The sequence below is a fragment of the Nelusetta ayraudi genome, unplaced genomic scaffold (assembly GCF_046127955.1).
Source record: "Nelusetta ayraudi isolate G7.1 ecotype Tasmania unplaced genomic scaffold, CSIRO-AGI_Nayr_v1 ptg000063l, whole genome shotgun sequence".
In the NCBI taxonomy this organism is placed as follows: Eukaryota; Metazoa; Chordata; class Actinopteri; order Tetraodontiformes; family Monacanthidae; genus Nelusetta; species Nelusetta ayraudi.
Window position 1 is genome coordinate 2,899,225 of NW_027466113.1, and position 24,533 is coordinate 2,923,757.

Genomic DNA, 24,533 nt, shown 5'->3' on the forward strand with positions numbered 1-24,533 from the left:
CAGATAAACCTTGAACTCGTGCTGCTCCAGGACAGTGGAGGTCCGAGTCCCTCTGATGGTTGCAACATAGCAATAATTATAACGCTGCAGTTTGAGTCAGTTAGAATTGATTAAAACACAGAGACTCTTCACTCTAAATGTTTAATTCAACAAAAAGTGTCTATCTAAGCTTTCAATATTTAAACAGTTGTTTTTACTGATGAATAGATGTTCAGATAGTGCCTATTAAACGTGACGTTATGCTTCTAGTAAAGGTGCTCCAAAATGACAATCCACAATCTATAGCCAAAGACAAAGGGCATTCTACATTGTTATAGAGAAACCTGCTCAACTGTGACTTTTTTGTGTGAGAATGATGTAACCATTCTACATTTCAATAATCACATGTACATTCATACAGTGTACAGACCACATACCAGGACAGTACAATACACAATGGCTCAAAGCGTACATGGAATTTCTTTTTCAGTACAGTTGTACAGGCTCATAGATCACGTCACAACCCTGATATTTGTGTGGTTTCTATATAAACTGTTGTGGGTTTTTACTTGTGTGTCTTGTTCTTGCAGGTCACTTCCTCTGTGAAATTGCTCTGCATTACTTCAGGGCTTCGAGGATGAAAAATTTTCAAAAACATCGTCCTCCATACCCTCTTCAATCGGCTTCATTTTAGCTGATGCCTTGGTCACAGGTGATTTTTCTGTAAAAAAATTTTTTTAATCTATTAAAATACTGTACTGCTCAATAGCGCCCCAGTAGCACTTAAATCACCCTGGTGCCCTCTAGGAAGGTTCTAGATACATGGAATAAAAACCCACCTCTTAGCTTGGCTGTGCCCTTGACGGTGCCTCACAGCCTCATCTGCTGCTGTCACCATTATAAACATTCAGAATTTTTTTTAACGTCGCACTTCTATACAGCAGGACTGAGAAATTTGGCTGGTACAGGGAAACCAACGCTACAAATGGCGGGCTCGAAATTATCCAACTTACGGAGAGACGATCCAGCAGATCCTCCACGCAGAATCTGGTTGAGCACCTCGTCAGTGTCGCTGGTGCTGGCCATGCTGTTCCTCATGTGCATCATCGACAGCTGAGAGCAGAGGCTGGGCTGACGGTCCATCTTTTTCACTGCCTACACACACACACACACACAGAGAAAACCAACTTAATTTTCAACCGTAACATTGATTAGAAGGGCAGCGCTGTGGTGCAGTATGGGAAGTTACCACTGCCTGGAGTTTGCATGTCATCCACATCACACCACAACATTAGTCTCGCTGCTCATTCCTAATTGTCCGTTTGTGTGAATGTGAGAGCACATGAGTGAGACTCCATGACCCCCATTGCATGCCAATTGTTGATAGAAAATGAATGAATGGATTAGTTATTAAAAAAAATATTGCTGGAGACATGTACAGTCTCATTCAGTTTTTTTGGTCGACATCAAAACTGGTTTTACATCACTTCTACTACCACTACTACTACTGACCTTGTCACTGAGCGTTGGGTCATTCAAAGAGTACAGTTTGTTGGTGATGTCCTTGCCAATGAGGTACCTGAACACCTCATTGAGAAAGGTATTTGCCTCCAAGAAGTAGGTGAGCCTCTCTCGAGACCAACACATATACTTGCAGCCCTCCTCTGCCACAATGGTCACCTGAAAAAAATGAAACACAACATTTGACTTCAAACGGGGAAAATTTGCAAGACACATAATGGACCTGTTATTCATGTCCTGCTGCTGTCAGAGAGGCCAGTTGAAGATACCCCGGAATGCCAGCATTTATCAGATTATTGTGACATTGAGACATTTACAAGACTATTTATTCATTCATTCATTTTTAGCCATTAAAACACGCTCCTTATTACTATTACCTGAAATTTTTCTCCTAGATGCATCTCTGTGGATCTGAACTCTGGAGAGTCAATAAATGAATTCATATAGATGTTATGGAGAAAGTGGCCACGATACGACACCTTCATCCTGTCACAGAGAAAAGTCACAAGTCAAGGCCCTTGAACAACTGACGATGGTGCGTTCACTGACAGCAAACAGGAGCCTGCTATGTCAATTCTGCTGGCCTCAGGCAGATTTCATAGAACCTGACAACACAAGCGAGTTGAAATATGATTGGATGAAATTTCTACCTCAATATACAACAATGGAAGCAACGCAACCAAGTGGATATTTTATGGCGTGAAAAGACCAGACTGTGGAGAATATCGTTATTATCATATTTATGGGGGGAAAGTAACTTTTCTAAGCATGTTTAGCAGAGAAGAGGAGCCTTGTTTGCTTTGACGGCCCCCTACTGGTGATTTAAGCGTTCTCTTATTTCTTTTGGAACCGTGTATATTGGCTCAAAAATTTAATTACGTGTCACACACACAACACCTTGTTCAGCATCTCCCTTACCACCGCCCATTAAGGAATGACGATGAAACAAATCGTTAGTTAGCCCACAGCACGTACTTTCCTTTGAGGAGAATGCTGAGGCGTTCGTCCACAGAGGTCTTATCCTCAGCAGCGTAGGCCTGACCCTTCTGCAGCGTCTGTATGGTGCAAAACTGCCCCGTCAGTCTCTGAAACACGGCTTCCCGGACATGTAGGGGCTCAAACATCCGCTTGTAGACTGTTCTCAGCTCCCTGTCGATCTTAATCTGTTGAAAGCGGGGGGAAAATAGGTAGTATCTCCAAGCTCTTATTTAGTGTGTGTCTATTTGCTCATATACTATATGTAGTGAAAAATGAAAAATGACTTCATCCTACATCCTTTCAAACATGGAGTGGTTAGTTATGCTGTTATAGAGTTGTCTTTTCACATTTTATTTTTCTTGCCTAAGCATGTTCTTTCTAACCTGTTTGAATAGATAAATGAAAAATGAGCACTGGAGCTTGTCAAATCATAATGGTTTTTTTTAACTGATGAATTTTTTTGTATGAGTTAAGGAGTTACGGACACTTGAACGTAAAATGTAAAAGTGGCACTGAATGGGAAAAACTCACCGGCCTGCGTTTGTACAGGAGAAAGATCAAATGCAGAAGGTTGACCGTAAGAAAGACGACATTCCAAACCATCACATCCAGGTTGCATCTGTAAAAGGTCGCCCATCCAATCATGAAACTGCATCCTGACAGAAACAGGGCAAAGTCAACTTACGAGAACACAGCTGTCACGAAATCAAAATTTCCATCGCAAAGCAGAGCAAGAGTTGAAAATCACAAAAAATGTTGGTTTTAAAATTTAAGCTAAAAAAAAAAAAAACAAGGCTGAAAGTATATGTAGCAGCATATATAGCACCAGTAGCCGGTGTTTAGGAACTGACCTGTGTCCTGTGCACAACAAATTAATTGTGGTCGGACCCACCTGTCTCCTCACTGTATTTCGCACACTGGTCACCATGATCAATCAGGTCAATGTATCCAGAATTGTCAGAAAATACTTGCAATGTCACAAGTGTAAAGTAAATGTCGCATCTTTTACTTATTAGGGAATACTGAGAACAGTAAACGTGTCAACCTCATATGATCAGAGGTCTGCAGTTTGTAATGCAACATTACATCCCAGATTGATTTCCTGCAAGTTTCCAGTTTCTCTGTATTCTGGTATATGACTTTACAACTTGTACTGGAAGGCAATGAGTAAATGACCTGTCAAATAAACTGAATTCCTCATTGTGCCCCAAAAAAATCCTGTTACATCCTGTCTCCACTTGAGGCCCAAGCAAAAGATAAACATGCTGGAAGCTCTGGCTGGAGCAACAGCGCTCTGGGGTTTGAAGCACAATTTAAGGGTCATCTTGAGAGAGAAGAAGATGTAAATCTTGATGTTGTCATCATAGAATGGAATAAAATCCCGGAGCAGTTTTAAGTGGAACAGTTGAAGTGAGTAGTAATACCGTTATTGGGAAAGAAAAAAAAAAAAAAAAAAAGGGATGACACAGTACTGACCCGTCATGAGCAGGAGACGGAGTACTATCATGTGCAGGCCGAGGGTGGTGGGGATGAGCAGGCCGAGCAGCAAGGACAGGTTTCCTAAATGGAAGAGGAGGTGGTGGGTCTGCTCCCACGCTGTGCACGCGGTGGCATTGGGCTCCATAGCCAAATCCCCGGGAGCAGCCGACTGGAAGGAATGTATTGTGGGAAAGAGGTGGGGGGGCAGCTGGGGAGCAGAGGTCATCCTGCAGCAGGGTCACTGGAGGAAGATTGGGCAGTGTCAACTGCTACAAGCTAAAGCAATTTGTGGCATGACACATCTGTTACAGTGTAAGTATGTGTATATATTATCTGATGGAACATTTTGAGTCTTAAAGATTAAAATGTGTAATGTTTGGAGATGATTTTTCTCATTGAATGTGAATCTGCTGCTAATTAGCGACAATCTCTGGAATGGCAGAATGGCAGGATGATATTTTAAACATTATCAAATATGCAGCCACCATTACAGAAGTTGAATGCTTTAAAATTGCTAAAACAAAGCTTTGTCTTATAATCACACTTGGTTGTGTTGTGCTAAACCATAACAGAGTCAACAAAGCGTTATGGTTTATATTTACAGGCCACTTTTAGTGTGTTTACACAGAATTTTGCACACATCACTTTTAATTAGACATTGGAAATGATTGTCATTAAACAATGAAATGTTCAAGATCATTATTTCACAAAACTTATACTGGAGTTCAATGCAAAAATAAGTCGGTGACCCCAAACTTTTGAACGCGGAGTGTGAATTTGAAAATGAAATTATTCCGAGCCTTCTGGTTCCGAGTGACCAAAACATTGTAACGGAAACAGCTGGTGATGACTTTTCTCACCTCCCCCCCCCCCCCCCCCCCCCCCCTCCCACACACACACACACACATAGCCTGAGTTCAAGCACTGGGAGAGTGGTGTTAAAAATAGATGCGGAGACGCACGTTGTTTCCATCTGTTCGCGAACCAAGTTCCTCATCAACTTCCAAACTTCAAAATCTTTACAACATGAAGAAGACGCCAAACATTACTCACCGATTAAAGCGGCACAACGGGTTGTGTGCGACACTGACGGAGGTGTCGATCAGAGATTTTAAGGCACCGACGATCAACTTGAGAGGCTGCACAGTCACAGTGTGCGTCGCACATTCCTCGCAGCTGACAGGAAAGAGACTTAAATGGGCAAGAAGGAGAGCGCGGAGCATCTTCAGTGACCGGGAGCTCCAACAGGGGGCGACAGAACGCGACACACCACGTTCATAATAAAATTGCTGTTTTGACGAGGTCACAGCCTCATGGACAGTTTCCCTTTTTATTATTATTATTATTATTATTATTATTATTATTATTATTATTATCATTATTATTATTATTATTATTATTATTATTAATAATAATAATAATAATAATAATAATAATAATAATAATATTATTATTTCTTGAGAAAATATTGGGCATTCATTTTGCAGAACACACAATTCATTTCAATGATACATGACAGATAGTGGGCTAACGTTTTATTTTTCATGGAATACTTTTTGGGCCTCCATCGCCATCACTTCAAGGAAAGGACAAGGAAAAATAATGGTGGTCCTGACACTCCACCAGTTCAGAACCACTGGTCTAGAGCCGACCCAGCCGCCTCCTCCCACCCCGGCCTGGTGGGAGTTCCTGTGCAGAATGAGCATTTCACATAGATAGAAACAAGGGACTCCAAGGGCTTATTATTGTTGAATTCTATATAGACAATAGTGTATACCTTTATAGACAATTATATTCTGTAAGTATACATTGCATATCAACACCAACGGTAATTGTAGTTACTGTTACTTGGTTGGATAAGTTTAAATTCTAGAAATATTGGCATCATTCTAATATATTGGAGGTGATTGTCTCAAGAAAAAAATGTACTCAAAGTTGTGCAAGCACACAAAAGATTTTTCTTTTTCTTTTTTTTAAATATCCCACTTTTTATTTCTTCAGATTGCACACTGGAGTAAAGAATCAGTAAATGAAGTGAAAATTATATTATAAACGGATGCATAATGAATAAAATATTACCAGCCTCATAAACATAAATTCTCTAAAATAATCATTCTCTATCCTGTTCATGGTTATTATCATCATAACTTCCTTTACATGTGTGTGTGTGTTCAGGCAGTACTTTCACTCCTCCCACTTGCAGAAATGTATCTGTTTTTCCTATAGTGGCTGTGGTACGAAAGTTATTTGGTAAGCGGATGTCGTAGTGGTGCCCAGACATGTCAAGCAAGTTGTTATTGAGAGAGTACAGCTTCTCAGCAATGTCATTGCGCACGATGAGCGCAAAGATCCTGGCAATGTATCTATGCTTGGCAAAAAACAGATAAAGTTTCTTTCTTCTCCACGCCACAAATCGACAGGGGAGATCTGCTTGCAGAGACACCTGTGAAGAAGTAAATGAGAAAAAATGAGACAAGGGCGATAATATTGAGAAGAACAGTGCCAATCAAATTAATGGGCTGTAATTAAATGGATGAATCCAGTACATTTCAACTCCGAACCAAATTGTATTGGTTTGTCTAAATGATCCAAAAAGACAATAATTGCAGAACAAACAATAATGTCCTATGGGTTGTACATGTGAAATTGAAGTAATTAAGTACAGTGTACTTATTTACTTAATTTGTGTACTGTGAAAAATCCAACTTGTTCAGTCAGCTGCTACTCTCCAATCAGTTTTACAGGAGACTTTTTTGGAAACACACATCCTACAGATGAATGAGATCTTTCAATTAGAACTTCAGAAAAAGTGCTTTAGTGCTCTGGAATGCATTAGTTGTTTTTTTAAACCACTAACACTTGGTAAGACAACAAACATGAGCACACATATGGAATTCATATCCGGCCAAAACCTCATAAACAAAGAAAAAGAATGTTTTACCCATGCCTTATGATTCTCAAACAAGCTCAGTGTGGTTTGCGAATACAGAAAAAAAGAATTCACAAACTAATGCCTTTTGTTTAGCAAATACAACATGTACTTATTTAACATCATGCTTCAGAAATAAAAACAATAGGTTTTACTTGTACAAAAATATTTTCAAATACAAACTAAAAAATGTCAAGTACAAAAACACAAGCAACCATCTGGAATATTTAGAAGTACAAAAAAACTGTCACGTGATTTTGGCAGAGTTTTTCCTCTTTCAAAATCTCCCAACAAATGAAACAAAATACACATTCTAACAACTAGCCTGTAATTTGCCCACCACAACAGCTAGCGGCGCTGCACGACTCACGGCTGCCAAGAGGCACCATTTGGTGAGCCGTTGCATGAAGTTCAGAGGTTCCAACTACATATTTTTGGATATAGTTACACAGTGTTAGCTCTGGATCGTTCTTAAAAACAAACAAACAAACAAACAACTGACTTACTGAATATACAATAACAAAAAACCGTAACAATCGAGTCAGTCGACTTGAGTCCAAGAGCAGGTCAGAAGCACACGCATCCCAGCCTACAGGACATCAACACCCCAGTTCCTCAGATGGAAGAAGTAGGCAAGGGAGAGCAACACAAACTCAACCACCACTCCACCACCATCACATGACCTCAACTTCGGCTGGGTGGAAGGAAGACTTCCTTCAATCAATCAATCAATCAATCAATCTTCACTCTCAACAACACATTTTCCAATGAGCAAGCAGTGCAGAGTCTGATGTCTCGGGGCTCAGTTATAACTGGGGATATTGCTGCCAAGGTTTTTGCTCAGAATGAGATATGTGCGCATCTCATTTTGACCAAAAAGCTTGTCATCTAGACCTGGATGTTGTGGGTCATTCCCCGAGGGGCTTGCAGTAGAGTTACTATTTCTCCACAGTGAGAGTAGCAAGATAAGACAGACATCTGATTAGGATTCCTCGTGTTCTGTTGCATCGTTAACAAATTATAACCAGGAACCCATTCTCAGATTTTTGCATGATTAGGTGGACTGGCACATCGTGGTTACATAAAGCAAAGGCCAAACTACAATGCAAAGGGTTGCAATTAAAAAACAAAAAACAAAAACACACATGCACATGCTCGTAAGGTCGAATGAACCTGAAATACACTCTCCTCAGATGGTCTGAGAGAGTCCCACTCAGGTGAATCCAGAAACTGGAATGGGTAGATGAAATGGAGAAACTCTCCATTTACAGTTACACGGACTCTGTGAACAGGCAGATGGAATGTTGATATCAGCAAATATTTATTGAAAATGTCAAATACTTACACAACAGTTTAAATAAAATTTAAAAAAAAAAAAAAAACGTAAGAATTTGAAAAATGAATGTGTATGCTACAAGTACCTCAAGAGGTGTTTGTCATTTCCCTGCACATGTAATGACTATGACTAATGGACATCAAAGTTATAAAAATGTGAAATACAAATGTACAATTTCTGACATATATGTTTGTTTCCATTTAATTCAATGAACTGTTTACTCCAAAGAACTGTTAACCTCCTAAATCCAGTTGAACAACAGTGAGCAAACTAGGTTTGATCAAATAAATAAGATAAACACACCATCTCTCATCTAGATCAGTGCTTTTCAGCCACACTAGAGTACCGTGAGATAATGTCAGGATTGCTGTGAGAAACTATCCAATTTGACTCAATTGGTCTAAAATAATAATAACATTCCATTGTGGAGTGACTGTGCTTTAAAATGAATGTGATCATATTTTCCTCCCTAATCTAGATTATAAATTACTGAGCAAAACTGTCACGCGTCTGTGAACAGCGAGCAGATCACCTGCCGGTCAACAGCACCGACAGCTTGTCGATTGGCGTCTTCCCCTCTACGGCGAAGTGCTGCTCCTTCTCTAGAGTGTGGATGACGCCACCGTCGGAGCAAGCCACTATCTTTCCGAAGTGCGCGGGAGAAACCCCGAGCTTCTGAAACAGGCAGCGATACAGGTCGTGGAACTCGCTCTCGAACGACACGCTCCTCCTCAGCCGGCGGGCGACGAGCACGACCTGCGCGAGGCACACGCCGACGAGCGCCAAGTTCCACAGGAAGGAGTCGGTGGTGCACGGGTCCGACCAGGCCCACGCCGTGAGGCAGAGGAAGCCCGACGTCAGGAAGGCGAACAGGTAGAGGTGTCCGTAGAAGCCGCTGCCGCCCATCAAGCCGAGGAAGACGAAGATATTGGCGAGGTGGAAGACGGCGCCCTCCGGGACGGCCCTCCACTCGTCACACATCGGCTGCGTCGCCCCGGAGTCCTCCACCGTGAAGTTCATCGCCTCGAAATCTGGGGGCTCCATGAGTCGTCAAAAGTGGGAATGACACCAAGTGCCTCTCAAGACGTTCTTCGACGTTCTGTCTCAAAGAGTTTAACAGCGACCCAAGTTCTTCTTCTAAAGTGTTCCCGGGAGTTTTACCGCCACCTACCGAGCGGCACATAATAATAATAATAATAATAATAATAATAATAATAATAATAATAATAATAATAATAATAAAAATTATTATTATTAATAATAATAATAATAATAATAATAATAATAATGAACTGCAGTCTGTAAAAACTCAAATAATCCTTTACCGCTATTCTCAGTATATTTTCAAGGTTGAAAAACTTTCTCCTTCCCCTTTGCTGTTTGTAACAAAGTACTCCAATTTACATTTGCATTAAGACTGTCTCTTCTTGCCATTCAGTTAAACTTTCTCCAATGCACTGTGACAATAAATTGGGAGCAATAACCTGTGGTTAGACTGTGCTTCTGCCATGTTGCTCTAAAGTGAAGCCTTTGTTTATTTACACCAAAAACTTTCACACGACAGTGTTTTCTACATAGCTTAATTGGAAATCCGAGTCTTAACCTCTTTAGATACTCATCTGCAGATTCACAGTCAGTTCTATTTTTAGCTGTCCACAGATAGAAAACTATTTTGGCAGAGAAACTATTACAAGGATCCCCAATGATATCAGGTTCCAGCCCGCACATGGCAGCCAGTACTAAGTGGAGCACACCAGATTGCTGCTATGTGATTCTATTCTCAGAATGTGGTTTAGTATATTTTTTTTGTTTCAGTTTGTTCCGTCTGCTCACTATACAAACTGGACAGATGAGTTTTCATGCCCTTGTTCACTGGGTATTTTTATTGAACCACTTTCCATACAGTACATTCAACCACCGGTGACGTCCGTGAAACGTCCATGCGCAACATCAATAATAAGAATAACAATTCCTATTGTTCCAATTTTTAGGCTCCATTTTTGGTTGTTGGAATGGCCAGCAACACCTTAGCTACACTAATAAAATATCCTAGCACAACCGGAATAAACAAATAAATCACTCTTAATTAGTTCATAGAAATAGTTTGTATATTTTATTTTTACATTCAAACAGTGAGAAAGACTGGATTGGACTGCTTTAAAGTATTAAAAGGGATGTTGTGATAGAAATGTGTTAATAGTTCATAGGCTTTTGCTTCTTCTGCGGCAATGGTGTGTGACTGAAGTTCCTAGATAAGTGATATAGCAGGTTTTAAATTCACTAACCTTTGGGGAATTGGCTTTAAGTACAGAAAAGGTCAAAATCTTTTCATGTTTAACTCTGGATTGTTTCAGGGACCCCGAATGACCAGACACAAAGACAGAATCCATCCTTTTGTTGGAATATTCATACACTTTTCTTTCAAAAACACTCTTTGTGTTTTGCTCCTTTTTAAAAATGATAATATAGCACTTGGGGAAAAAATGACAACTGAGGATTCCATAGGTGGAGATTAGAATGACGACCATCTCCACGGCTGGGAGGTACACCCCTGTAGTGGTAACATACACAGGAATAAAAAGCAGCCAGGAGATAAGGTAAAGCAGCATGCTAAAAGTAATAAATTTAGCTTCATTGTAGTTCTGTGGCAGTTTGCGTCCCTTAAATGCACAGATGAAGCAGACAAAGGCTAAGATCGTTATGTAGCCTAGCATCACCCCAAAGGCCAAATATGAGCCCTCGTGACAGTACTCCAGCAAAGTTGTTGTTTGTCTGCTGACGTGATGGAATGGGCTCTGGAGGACCAACCAACAGATGCAGGTTATGACCTGTAAGGCCACGCATGTGATGATAATTCCGTAAGGCTTGTAGAACTTTCTCAAGACCTCCTGCAGCACTGGGTCAAACTGGAAGGCTAGTAAGATCTGGAGACTCTTGACCAAGATGCAGGATACGCAGAGGGTAAAGCTTATGCCAAAGAGCACCTGCCGAGCTTTACACTGGAGAGTGTTGGGCCGACCAACAAACAGCATAGAACTGATGTAACTGCTGACCAGAGACAGCAAAATGACCTGGCTCAGCGGTCCTCCAGCAGCTTTGACCACAGGGGTGTCGCGCTGGTGCAGAAAGAGAGCTGAAACCAGCAAAGTCAAGAGGATGCCAAGGACAGAGAATGCTAGTAGCACAATAGCAAAGCTATCTTCCCATGAGAAGAAGAGTAGCTCCTTGGCGTAACATGTGCGGCTTCCCCTTGGAGACCACTCTGTGTCTGGGTCACAACTCAGACACTGGTCCATATCTATGGTGGGGGGCAAATACACACTGTAAAAATGAGAATACAAACTAACACAAATTCAGCTCTCAAAATAAAAGCACAAGGATGTTTGTGTTCACTGCTGCAGTTAAAAGTACTCAAAAAAGTACACCTTACTAAACATACCATCATAGTTTACACAGTAAAAATTATGCATATTTACTCACGCACATCCATGGCTTTGCTAGCTATAACAGCTATGATATGTTAGCATATGTTCGGCTAGCAAAGCCACTTCAGCTTTGCTTATTATTGCAAGACAAACTCAAACCATGGAGATCAAATGACAATTCAGAACATTTCAAATGTAAAATGAAATGCAGAAAACTATAGCATGTACACAGTGAACACTGAATGGATATAAGAGTCTTACCAGGCATATTAGAATAGTAATTCTCAGTGCAGTTGATGCACTCATAACAACAGATGTGTTGCCCCTCAGCTGTTTTCTTAAACTCTCCAGGATCGCAGCTGTCTGAGCATTTGGAGACGATGTGCTGAGGAAAGCAGGGAAAGAGTGACAATGAGTATTTTTTTTATTGTCTTTGGATTTTTTTAAATGTACAATTTTATGACATTCTATCACACTTCATTGAACGTTTCACACAAACTATGTTTTTTTAGGTTTGTGGTGTTCGAACTCGTATAAAAATTGTTTGGGTCAGATCTTATGTTTTTAGTCAACACATATTTCTATGTTTACATCAAAGGGTTTCTCTTTATAGAAAATTACATCAGGGCAGAAACGAAAGGGCTTACCTTCAGATCGTGGAGATGCGTGGCTGTGCTGTAGTGCGTGAAGTTGTTGAAGGCGAGATGGTACGCTGCGACAATATTTTCGTCAATTTTCTTTCCATCCCATCTCCACATGGTGATATCATAGCCCAGGTTCATATCTCCGTTCATGTCAAACTCATACCGCCCTCCATTAAAGCTAAATTCCTGCATTCTCAGGGTTTTTAGCATCTGTAGGACATGAGATCATTTTGTATCAGTCATAATGTAGCATTCATAGTTAGTACTGCACTCAGAGGGACTCGTATGACACTCAGCAGTCACACCGCAGAAGCTACGGAGTTCATGTTGCCGAATTCAGACGTTCCAGCCTCGGAAATCATTTGTCTGATAAGTTGTGTTGTGTCGTAACTATGCTGCGCAGAAGTTCCAATAATATTTTGTTTCTATCACGCTCTTTTTGTGATGGTTTATTTATACGTGTCGTTAGCTAGCAATAGCCTGTGTGTATGTAAATTAGCACGTAGCTCAGTTGAGTTAAGTTATATTTAGTATGTGTTGTGTTATAGTGTGCATGTTGTATGTACATGTTTTTAATGCAACACTCTTTTTTTCTACATTTTCTGTAATGTTTCAGTTTTGCAAACATAAAGATCCCAAGAAGAAGAATACAAGAAAAGTTAAGCCTTGTGTGATTTCTTCCACCTGTTCACTGACTGTCTAGCCTCGCATGAGTGAACGCGTCGTGAGGGCAGTACAGTGTACACTGGTAGAGCATCACATTTTGTAAAAACGCCAGCTGGTAGTAGCTCAGCCCAATTTGGGGGAAACAATCTTAAAATTCCTCAAATTTAGAACTAATGAAATTCTAAAATCTTCAAACTGTTGAAAATAAACGCTGTAGTTGGTCTAAAACCACAAAAAATAGATGCAATAGAAGGATGGCTGCCGTGGAATACACCGTGTAAAGGCTTACAGAGATCTGGAGAAATTTCAGGGCAAAGCAACTTCGAAGTTACTGACAACTCAACTTCTACACATTTGCAGATCTGCAGCTGCAAAAACAAATCATGTGTGAAATCGAGAGCTCCTGTCTGAGCTGCAATTGATGACACTCACACGCAAATCTGATTACACACACACACAGATCGGAAGACGCTCGCACAGAGCACACATAGATCTTGATTACGCGCACAGATAGAGAGATACGCACTTGCAAATAATATTGCCACAACAATATGCCCTTACAGTGCACTATGCAAACTGGCAACTGCGTGAGAGGAATTTGTGTGTGCGTGTGTTTGTTTGAGAGAGGGAGGTTTGATGTCTAGTGGTTGTGTGACAAGGAAAAGTGTTGTAAGGTTGGTTACTGCAGGCTGGACTGTTAGCTCTCTGGAGGTTGGCTACTTGAAAAGTAGATCTTGGGTCGAAAAAGGTTTGGAACCCTTGCGACTGAACCTTTTACCTTCCATCCATCCACCCATCCATTTTCAATACCCGCTTCTTCCTGAGCTCAGGGTTACAGGGGTCTGCTGTCATAAGGCGAAGGCAGAGTGACACCCTGGACAAGTCGGCAGTTCATCACAGGGCCACATGGAGACAAACAACCAGTCGCACTCATATACACACCTATGGACAATTTAGAGTTTCCAATTCACCTCTCATTCACGTTTTTTTGACTGTGGAAGGAAGCTGGAGAACCCACACAGGAAGGTCCCAGGCCCGGAATTGAACCCACAACCTTCTTGCTGTGAGGCAGCAGCGCAAAACCACTTCGCCACCGTGTGACCTTTAACCTTTAAGCTAAATTTTAAGAGACTGGTCTTGGGTTTTTGCTCGATCTACCAATGGTTCTATGTGACAATGAGTTATCTCATCTATACGCAGTGCATGGTTGCACTATACAAGCGACACACAGTCATCAGTACCTCCCAGGGTTGCAACGTTTGCAGTGCTTTGCGGCCTTCACTCTTGCAACTCGTGGCCACGGCTTGAGCGATGGCGCTTACAGCCATCTCAATGCTGAAGATCGTGTCCACGCGGGCACTTTGGCTGAGAGTGCGCAGCGCTTTTAGCGCCAGTTTGGCCTTGTCTGTGTTTTCACTGGCATTGAGCTGCACGTAGTACTCCCACATGAAAGGGTTGCCGTCTTCGATATTTTCCCCCGCAGCACCCAATGTGTTCAGGTACTCATTGAAAGACGTCATGGGTCTACTTTTGAATTGAAAGCCCACGACGTGTCCAATGTCCTCCATGGAAAGATTACTACTCGCAGTGGAGGCGGAGGATGACCAGCTGTCACTTGCCAACCACAATCTCCTCATTGACCCGGCACGTCCTCCCATTGTCAGAGTCTGACTCTTGAGCTGCTGGTAGAGGTACTTCATGTGAACTGGTTGGACAAATGACACAATCACCTGCGCTTTCGGATTCGCATGCACTGTTTCAGCAGTCTTCTTTATGGCCGAGTGAATGCGCTCGCTGCCGACAAATGCAGGAAGGACGGATTTGAACGCCACACAGATTCTCTGTTCAGAGGCTTGGGATAAGAAGTCTTCCAGAGCTGAAAGTCCATAGTTTCCATCTGTGGTAATTATCCCCACCCAGTTCCAGCCGTAGTGTCTGAGCAGACTGATCATGGCGGATGTCTGATGCTTGTCATTGGGGATTGTCCGCATGAAATTTGGGAATCGTCTCTTGTCACTTAAAATATCAGCGGTTGATGAATAACTGATCTGTGAAAAACAGGAACACAAAAAAAAATACTCTGAGTTTTTGATAAGAATTTTAAGTCTGAAAAGTTAAAATTCTTATCAGAATTATCAGATCTTTAACTGATTCTACAAAGATGGCTTATACTGTCAACCACCTCACTGGAAGAGCATGTTGAATCTACGTAAAGGAAGACGTTTTTTATGGGAGGCATTTTATTTTTGCCAGGAAAATTCCCCATCTACCTTCCTCTACAAACATGCACTAGAACCCACATATACCCACATTTTTGAAAATAAAGGCGCACACAGATAAACCAACGGCTGTGACTGTAGTGTAAATATAGGATCATATTATGAACTCTGGCTCCCACTTTATTACCCACATAGAGTGACTGCCGTCTTTATCCTGCATTGTGCTCTTCAACGTTAACAAAAACACAGCCATCAACCATCTTTGCCTGGGAGAGGAAGCAATGATCAGAGGTGGCAATATTTTCTATTTTACATTCTGTACTCAAGGAAAAGTATGGATAAAAAATACTCTAGTAAAAGTACTGATTGAACTCATTTACTCAAGTAGAAGTAAGTGAAATGTACTTAAGTAAAAAGTAAAAATGTCAAAAGAATTGACAATAATGAAACATTATATTCATTCATCTTCTATACCCGCTTATTCCAATTCAGGGTCACGGGGGTCTGCTGGAGCCTATCCCAGCTATCTTAGGGCAAAGGCAGGGTGACACCCTGGACAAGTTGCCAGTTCATCGCAGGGCCACATAGAAACAGACAACCATTCACACTCACATGCACAATTTAGAATGTTCAATTGACCTCACATGCATGTTTTTGGACTGTGGGAGGAAGCCGGAGAACCCGGAGAGAACCCACGCAGACACAGGGAGAACATGCAAACTCTACACAGAAAGGTCCCAGGCCTGGGCCCCAGAATCGAACCCACGACCTTCTTGCTGTGAGGCGGCAGCGCTAACCACTGCGCCACCGTGTCGCCAAACATTATATTCATTGATAATTTTGCAAAAACTGAATATTCTGGACTGGACTGAACTGACTATATTGACCCAAAGCGGATGTATTGTAAAATAATCTCTCTCTAAAATATCGGATTTGATATTCAACTACCCAACAGCAGAGTTAAAGTAGCTCCACCTCAAGCTACAACAACTTCCTTTTTAACAGAATTTTTTACCTTTTTAAACACTTTTAAACACAAAAGTAACCAACAGATGGTCTCAACAGATGGAGGTGGAAAGTTCAGATATTTGTGTACTAATGTAAGTGGAGGTAAAAAGCTGTCTGAAAAAGAAATACTCAAGTAATACTCAAGTGAAGAACAGATATCTGAAAAATCTTATGTACAGTGACGGGAAGTAACCAAGTATTTGTACTTGGTTACCTCCCACTTCTGGCGATGATTATGATGCTCCGTCTGATATGAATGTAGCCAGCAATGCAACGCTGGCCTTCTGCTTCACATGCATACACTACACAATGAAGTGTGACATCCTTTTTCCTTTTTAAGTTCTTACCATAGGGATCATCTGTAAAGTCAAATGCTGTGCTAATGCAATGGCTATTTCCGAGTGATAGGGCCCAACAACAGCCATCACTGGCTGACTGCAGACGGAGGGGCTGCTTCCACTGCATTGGTTCTCCTGCCGAGACCAGTCCTGCGTGGCTCTCAGCGCCGCGCTGACATCAGTGCAAGAGTCCACGATGCAGTAGCCCAGTGAAACGTTAACTTCAGCCAGCAAAGGGGATTTATTCATCAGCTGGATGGCATTTATCATGGCCAGGGCCTCTGTTAAACCGCTTTCCTGAATCCTAAAAAAAAATCAAATAAAATTAAAGTAATGTTAAAAAAAAAAAAGAAAAAGTTTAAAACAATATAATTATTTTTAAATTTAGACTTGTAAAATCTCAAATTAAGTTTGTGTTACTAATAGTTAAACATATTTATTTCTCTTTCACCTTCATTAATATATATGTATACATGTATATATATTATATTATATGTATCATTAATACATCAAAATGACTCTTCTGACCTGATACATGGTTGTCCAAAGGGTTTGAATGATACATCCTTGTGTACGGATTCATGAATGGGAAATATTCCTCCAATAACAATATCCCCGGGGGCTGTCACAGCTTGAACCTTGGTACCCTGCTGCTTAGCTGCGCATCCTACATCCAGATTAGTCAATAAAAGTGTGATATGGACGTAAATCCACAGAGAAATATGTGCCATGTTACTGCTTCTTCTTCTGAGTCGTTCTCTTTCCCCTCACCTTCCTTCCTTGTTGTTTACCTCTCTGTGATTATACGCCTGCAGCAGAGTGATACTCTCCCTTTCCAGTATCATAGAGTAGAAAAAACCCTCCCCTTTTCCCCCCTATGGTTTTACAATTCTCAAATTCTTCCCTGAAGCCCTGCCCACTTCTTTGTGGCTGACGGCAGGGTGAGTCACTCTAAACCTCGAAGCAGCAGTAACCATCAATTGTTGCTGCGTTACCAACACCTCACCGTTCTGCAGGGATGGAAAAAAAGTTTTTCAAACACAAATACTGTCATGGAACAATTGTGGATAAACAGACACAATTTGTTTTGTTTTTTTTGTTTGTTCCTGGTTTACAAGAAAACTAACAAAACTAAATTATTGATAGTTGGAAATATATATTATATGAAAGTACAAAGTATTGCCCACTGATGCCAACATTTCAATCCACCCTATTAACTATAATTGCAGAATAAATATTAAAGGGGACCTATGATGCTTTTCCACTTTTCTGAGCTTTAAAAACTGTTACAATGTTGAACCCTATCGTCAAACGATCTCGATATCGTCAAATAATGACGTTCATGCGTTTGGACGTGAATCCTGCAAATTGTTGGGCATGGTTCTAAACGCTCTGTTCACAGAGATTTTTTCAACACTGGGCACGGAATGACGCCATTGTGTGCCGGATCCCCTTTCATGGCCAAGCTCCGGCACACTCTCGGACTGGTTCCGCCCTCCCCTGCTCTGCCCCGGAAGTGATTCCACAATGCGCTGCTCCAAGAAAATGTTTTTTCGGAAATTAAAAAATATAAAATAAAAAATACCGAGCGACTACCGAAGCACCAAGGACCACAACCGTCGACGAATAAAGAAAATGTTGGAGGTTTGTTCAGCCTAATGCGGATGCGATGGAACACCGGTCTGCAGCCAGACCCCTCTCGTCCAGTCGGCAACGGGAGTGAGACGGGCTTGACTCGGCCGGTGGACGGCGAGAGAATAGTCATATTGAAAACATGTATGAGGACTGTGAGTGTATTGTGACCTCAAGCAACATTCATTTTAAGACTACTTGCAACGTACAACCGCTGAATCGGTGTTGATGAACTGTTAGCCACCACCGCTAATTCCGTGCTCTGCTTGTTATGTGTGTTGTGTTCGCTGGCAGCGAAACTGAAGAGGCAGCGATTTTGATTTCGATGTTCACGCTGCCAGCATGGTAACATGGGTTGTATAGAGCTCTTCCTGCTTTGTGCTATGTGTGGACGTAAATTGTGCAGATATTCTTGTCTAATAATAAAGCCCGAAAATTAGTATAACAGGTGACCTTTAATGTCTGGTAAGATCAGTATGGTCTGACTTTCTGAGCTGGGGGTGTCAGTTGTCACGGTCTGCGCCTGTGATCTTGATAGCCAACAATCTTCGTCTGTGATCTGCACTGCCTTTATTAACCAGTCTCCCGTGTTACCCTGTTGCCAGATTATCTGTTTTGCCTTGTGCCAGTACTCTAGCGCCTGTCTCCTTGTTGTGCTGCTCCTTCGTTCCCTGGTTGACAGCCCGTCTTCGACCCTGCCTTCGCCTCGTCCTCAGACCGATTCCCCAGTAACGACCCTGCTTGACTCTGACTACGTCCCTCGTCTGCCCCGTTTGGATCCTTTCCCTGTTATCGACCTCCGCCCGTCCCCGACGCCAATCCCGCCTGCCTCTACCACCGCTTGCACTGGTTCTCGACCCTGGACTGCCCGACCTCCCTGCTTTAATAAACATCTTAAACTGCATCAGTGCCTGTCGTGCATTTGAGTCCACCAACACCTGACATCAGTGAGTTGTTTTTTTGTTTTTTTAATCTCTTTCCTGACAGGTGCAGCAACTAGCTCGAATTGGAGAGAAACCTTGCTTGATTTTTATTCTATTCTATTAAATACAGCCTCAGGCTAGAACAGGGGCAGAACTTTTTGATTGGTGGGCCACAGCGGGTCCTAATTTGAGATGGATGGAGTGTTTTGGTGACCCACCTCATAGGAGGAAAAAGTATATCATGGGATATGCAGAAAACGTCTGCGTTAATGTCAATTGAAAATTAACAACAAAATGTGTCTTTGAAGCCCCACTGTATTTAGCTCTTTGTTGAAATTACTTTTAAAACACTGGAAAACATGGATGAAATACAGCTATTTTATGACTTCCAGACTTTAAACATAATTTCTTCAAGTTTGGAGGGCCGGATTTAAAGCAACTCTAGCTAACTTTCGATGGAAATGACAAATTGACGAGGTAAACACGCTGCAGCGCTAGTTTATTGATGTGGGAATATACAAATAGTCGCCTAGCTGGAGCGCTCGAAAAACACATGCAATGCAAACAATGCAAAACAGACATCGTCAATAACGTTGTAGGAAACGTTCAATACTTTTATGACTTTGTCTTTCATCGAGATTACTTATTGGGTTCCATTCCGTCATTTTACAATCTTATGTATTTGTAATAGTAGCATGTAAAACCGCCTCTAAATAAACGTATGACGTTGCCGTTAAGTGGTTCGCCCTATATGTAATGATGACACATGAAGGCGTGTCGGGTCGTGCGTGAAAGTTACACAGTGCAGTTACAGCCGGCACAACCCCCCTCTCGCTGCCGAGGCGGCACCATTGATCCTATTAATCGTTTATCTACCGCTTTACTGAGTTTGGAATCATAAATTTATGGTTGAAAAGTTACCTAGAGTTGCTTTAAAACGTTTAGCGGGCCGCATATGGTCACCGGGCCTTAGTTTGCCCATACCTGGGCTCTAATGATCGTGTGTTCGACAATTGTTCTCCCGGCCGAGAGAGGGCAGAGTCACAAACACTCTGGGCTTTTGGTTGCACCGAGTGGGTGGCCGTCGGAAGTGAAGCCTAACTACTGTCGGAGGAAGAAAATGGAAGCGGCGGTGTTTATCTTCTCGCTCGTGGACTGTTGTGGACTGATTTTTCTCTCCGTCTTTTTTGTATCCTTTTGCTTATGGCATCGTCTCGCAAGCCCGGAGCGTAACTCTCCAAGTAGAGGTTATATTGTTTTAAGTAACGCTGACATGTTTTAGTTATTGTGATTCTGGTTAGCCAAGAGGCTAGCTTTCTCTGATGAAGTGCTGCTGTTCTGCAAATGGGTGAAACGTCGATTAATTTAGCACGCTGTGCATGTAAATCGGTTCATAAATCGATTAAGGGAGACATGCGCACAAGGAGAAATTAGCATTAGCTAGCGGTACGTTGTCTTATGAAAACAAAAATTAACCGTGACAGAAAATGGCGCGGTAAAGTTGCTTGTTTTCTGTTTCAAACTGCATTAGCGTCATTGAAAGAAACTACCCCAATTCCACCCAGACTGGTTTCGTTTAGCACTGGAACGGAACGACAAGACTTCACAAGTCTCATCAACTCACCAGCCTCAGTGTTATTGGCACACACACAAAAGAATTACGATCATGTTGGACTAGTGGTAATTTTAAATACTTTCCGTGCCTTTTCTAAGAAACTACGGGTTGTGAAATACTTGTATTGGGCTCAGGAAGGGGAGAAGTTGTTTGGTATTGATTGGTTGAAATCAGTGACGACGTGCGGCCACTGGCGTCAGAGCCTCACCCGTCATGGGGCAAAAAATAAAATATATAACAAACAAATATATGATTATTTTTATATATATATATATATATATATATATGTATTCATGAACGGTTTGGACTAATTGAAATCGAGCCAATTCGCCATTAACTTGAGCAATTTGGCATGAAAACAAAATTTTCTCATTTCCGCATTCCAGGGAAGAGAGAGAAACACTGTGAGGCAGCGGTGGGCAGTCCCCCTCGGATTGCGCAACCGCACACAAACTGGGCTGTGCCATGCAATGGGAGCGTCTCTGTATGTCGCCAACCAAAATTTTCGAAGCACTTTTAATATATGCCCCCCTCAAACAGACTTTCCATAGCTCAGCAGATGTTGTATATCTAATAAATGTGTTTAACCTGTTACGTGTGCTCAGCGATCCGACAGCGGCAGTGAAGAGAGGAGAGGAGCTGGGTGAGGCAGGGCAGTTCTCTTGCTTACAGGTAGTGGGCAGTCGTGAGCCCAGACATTCTGAGGCTCCTCTGCGGCTGTGGAGTGAGCAGTCGTCGTTGCATGAGACTCGATGGAAGTCACATGTTCATCATGGAGGTTTTGCATTAATTCACAAGGTTTTCATAATTAATCTCTCAACGTGCGTGTACATGTGCGTTTGTGAACATATTAAAAACTGTCCATATGGTGCCTTGACTTTGTTTTCAGATCATCACCCTATCTGATCTAGAATGTGACTACATCAATGCCAGAGCTTGTTGCTCGAAGCTGAATAAAGTAGGTCCTTACTTAACACACTGTATGTGTAACAGATGTGCCCCCCCCCCCCCCCCGACCCGCCTCCATTCCCCTCTGCCCTTCAAAGTCTGTCTAATTTCCGAGCCTAGCCCCTGTTGTGCCAAGAAAGGATCACAGTTTTATGAATGCCCAACCAATGGAATCACTCCAAATTGAAATATTTTTTGGGGATGTTAAGGGTCAGTGCCAGTGTGACACCTGTCAACTCCTCCTTCAGTGAATGTTTCATTCTTGCCGATCAGATTGCTCCAATTTTATTGACTATTTCAATACAAACACTTGCAGTTTCTTTCTCACCCATCTGTCTTTGTTTTTTATCTCCTCACATTGCTGGGAAATACATTTGTGGCTACAGACGATGCATCATTCCACTACACTGAGTGGAGGGGGAAATAACTCAGTCAAGTTGTAATCCCTTTAATACAGATGCATATATACATTCCCCAAAGGCAAATACAATTTAGCATAAATACAACTTTACTTTTGTGTAACTAAAGATATATGTGATGAAATCAGGTCTGAAACTAACAATTATTTTTGTTGTCAACTAATCTATCAATTATTTTTTCGATTAGTCACCATGAACTTGTTTATTTTCAAGCATCTTTTTTGGACTTCTGTTTAACCTAAATTGCTTAAATCTTAACATACAATCTCAACATACATTATGATGGCTATATTAAATCACAATTTAAAGATTATATGCAATGTTTATCACAGTTAAATACCTTAAACAGATTTCTTGCAACTTAAATATCAAAATGCTACTGTTTACAATGATCGGAATGCTTTTATTTCTCTAGTGGGTAATTCCAGAGATGGTCGGCCAGTGTCTTTCCACCATGCTAATGTTGGTCTCCATGCACTGGTTCATCTTCCTGCTCAACCTACCTGTTGCGGCCTGGAACATTTATAGGTACTGTCAAACTACTGTCTTTCTTTTGAGAATACGTATTTGGCACCATCTATCTTGAATTGGTAAAAAGTTAGAAACTAAATGAAAATGTTTTATTATTTTGATTCAGTATGTTGGTAACACTCACATGTATTACTCACAATGCATGATGATACATTTACCCGTTTTCTGAAATATGCTCACAGTCACAAAATCTATATGTGGGGGCTTTGAAGATAATCCACAGATTGATGACTAAAAATTTGGGATGCACCGATACAGATACCAGTATTGGTTGAGTACTCTACTCATACTCTGAAAATATGTGCCAATACCAATACAATAACATTTTTCCCCTTTTTCCTTTTTGTGGTTGTTATTGGTTTGCAGAGCAGCAAATTATCATTATTTGGATCAGGGTCTGTGATTTTCTCACTCACCCTCCAGCCATTTTAAAGTTTGTTTTTTTGTTTTCCTATTCTGTGTTCTTTCCCCATGGTGTGTGTGTCTGCAGGTACCTGAAGGTTCCGATGGGGAACATGGGCGTGTTTGACCCCACAGAGATCCATAACCGAGGCCAGCTCAAGTCTCATATGAAAGAGGCCATGATTAAACTGGGCTACCATCTGCTCTGCTTCTTCATTTACTTGTACAGGTGAGAGCATTGAAACACATGGAAAAAAAGTTCAGCCTGAAATTGTTTTTTTTTCTCATGTCATGTCCTGCTCTTCTCGTCCAGCATGATCCTGGCTCTGATCAACGACTGAAGCACACCGGACCCCTCAGCTCTCCGACCACCACCCCGTGCAATCTGCTCCCACAAACCTGCTTGTCGAATGCAATCAGATCAGCGTTCAGCCTGCTGCGTGTGCTGCCACCAATTCCACTTTGTGACCCTCGTGAAGTCTGGAGTAACTGGGACAGTCCACTGCTGTAATTCTAACAAAAAAACGATCACGACAAAAAGCCATCAGTCAAAAGCGGGCAAAGTTTCTACTTTCTTCACTGTTGCTTTGCCGTGCGGTTATTTTTTAATTTCTTGTATCGCAATTCTTTTCCGTGAAACCCCAATTTATTTTGTCAGCCACGCATTTATTTCATTTGGAGTTTAAAAACTTCATTCGGATAATCTAATTCAAAGACACGTTCACGTTTTTCAGGATGTTAACTGACGCAGTGTTTCCTCTACATTCATTTTTTTTTTTTTTTAAACCAGCGCGCCGTTTCAAATCACGAATGACATCACGCGACAGCGACTCCTTCAAATTTTTGCGAGCGACGTGTGAACAGAACGGGACCCTGTCCAGCACGTCATGTCTCTTAGGGAGAAACAAGATTTGAAGAAGTTGAATTTTACAAGTTGTGTTGTAATTACAGGACAGTATACTGATTTTAATAAACAGCGAACATGATGCTATGTAGCTCATAGTCAGCTGGGTCTGGTGCCACCACTAAAAACAAATTGTAAAGTTGACGGGGCTATCATATCTACACACCTTGTTTACAACCCACTGTAACTGTAAATACATGTTAAAATACTTCACAATTCAACTGAGAAAGCCAAGCGCTCTAGTCAGGTATGGTACACACAAACAAACACACAAAGCTGAGATGTGTCTGTAGAGGAAACACTGTGACAGTTGATCGATCAATAATATCTGACTATGAGCTCAGGATACAAACACATCCGAACAGTCATGTTGTAAACGTTGTAAATGTGGTGCCATATGAAGTCCTGTTGTACTCCGACTGAAAAGAAGATGAGATTCTTATTCTTTGTCGTAGCTGTTGGATGGCAGCTGTGTGAGTGGAGGCGATGCACTGATGCATGTGGGGAGATGGAACTCACTGTGCTGATGTTTGACCTTCTTCTGATCAGCAGGCAGTTTGATGTTGTTTCTTTTACTGCAGGGAACTGTGATATTTTCTAAATAAAAAATCATTAAAGATAACATTTGACTTTATTG

At 41.5% G+C, this 24,533-nt stretch overlaps 3 protein-coding genes across 4 annotated transcripts; 1 reads left to right on the forward strand and 2 right to left on the reverse strand.

Annotated features, from left to right (window-relative positions):
* Positions 1-127: 127 nt before the first annotated feature.
* On the reverse strand, positions 128-9,330 carry LOC142898222 (uncharacterized). The gene is made up of 11 exons (XM_076041056.1): positions 8,755-9,330; positions 8,060-8,168; positions 6,069-6,400; positions 5,011-5,133; positions 3,955-4,193; positions 3,010-3,134; positions 2,476-2,663; positions 1,878-1,986; positions 1,492-1,659; positions 993-1,134; positions 128-700 (listed from the first exon to the last, which is right to left on the reverse strand). Exons 1-11 carry the CDS (start codon positions 9,264-9,266, stop codon positions 603-605), a joined length of 2,145 nt encoding a protein of 714 aa, XP_075897171.1. The 5' UTR covers positions 9,267-9,330; the 3' UTR covers positions 128-602.
* Positions 9,331-10,324: 994 nt separating this feature from the next.
* gprc6a (G protein-coupled receptor, class C, group 6, member A) lies at positions 10,325-17,757 on the reverse strand. The gene is made up of 6 exons (XM_076041092.1): positions 17,051-17,757; positions 16,532-16,826; positions 14,199-15,005; positions 12,295-12,501; positions 11,909-12,032; positions 10,325-11,520 (listed from the first exon to the last, which is right to left on the reverse strand). The coding sequence occupies exons 1-6, from the start codon at positions 17,251-17,253 to the stop codon at positions 10,424-10,426; spliced, it is 2,733 nt and encodes a 910-aa protein (XP_075897207.1). The 5' UTR covers positions 17,254-17,757; the 3' UTR covers positions 10,325-10,423.
* A 2,359-nt stretch (positions 17,758-20,116) lies between these two features.
* On the forward strand, positions 20,117-24,518 carry cnih4 (cornichon family member 4). 2 transcript variants are annotated; one of them, XM_076040939.1, is made up of 5 exons: positions 20,117-20,266; positions 21,582-21,650; positions 22,475-22,587; positions 23,081-23,221; positions 23,306-24,518. In XM_076040939.1, exons 1-5 carry the CDS (start codon positions 20,198-20,200, stop codon positions 23,331-23,333), a joined length of 420 nt encoding a protein of 139 aa, XP_075897054.1. In that variant the 5' UTR covers positions 20,117-20,197; the 3' UTR covers positions 23,334-24,518. The 2 variants fall into 2 exon arrangements, with proteins under 2 accessions (XP_075897054.1, XP_075897055.1); XM_076040940.1 differs by lacking the exon at positions 20,117-20,266 and adding an exon at positions 20,984-21,470.
* Positions 24,519-24,533: the final 15 nt, after the last annotated feature.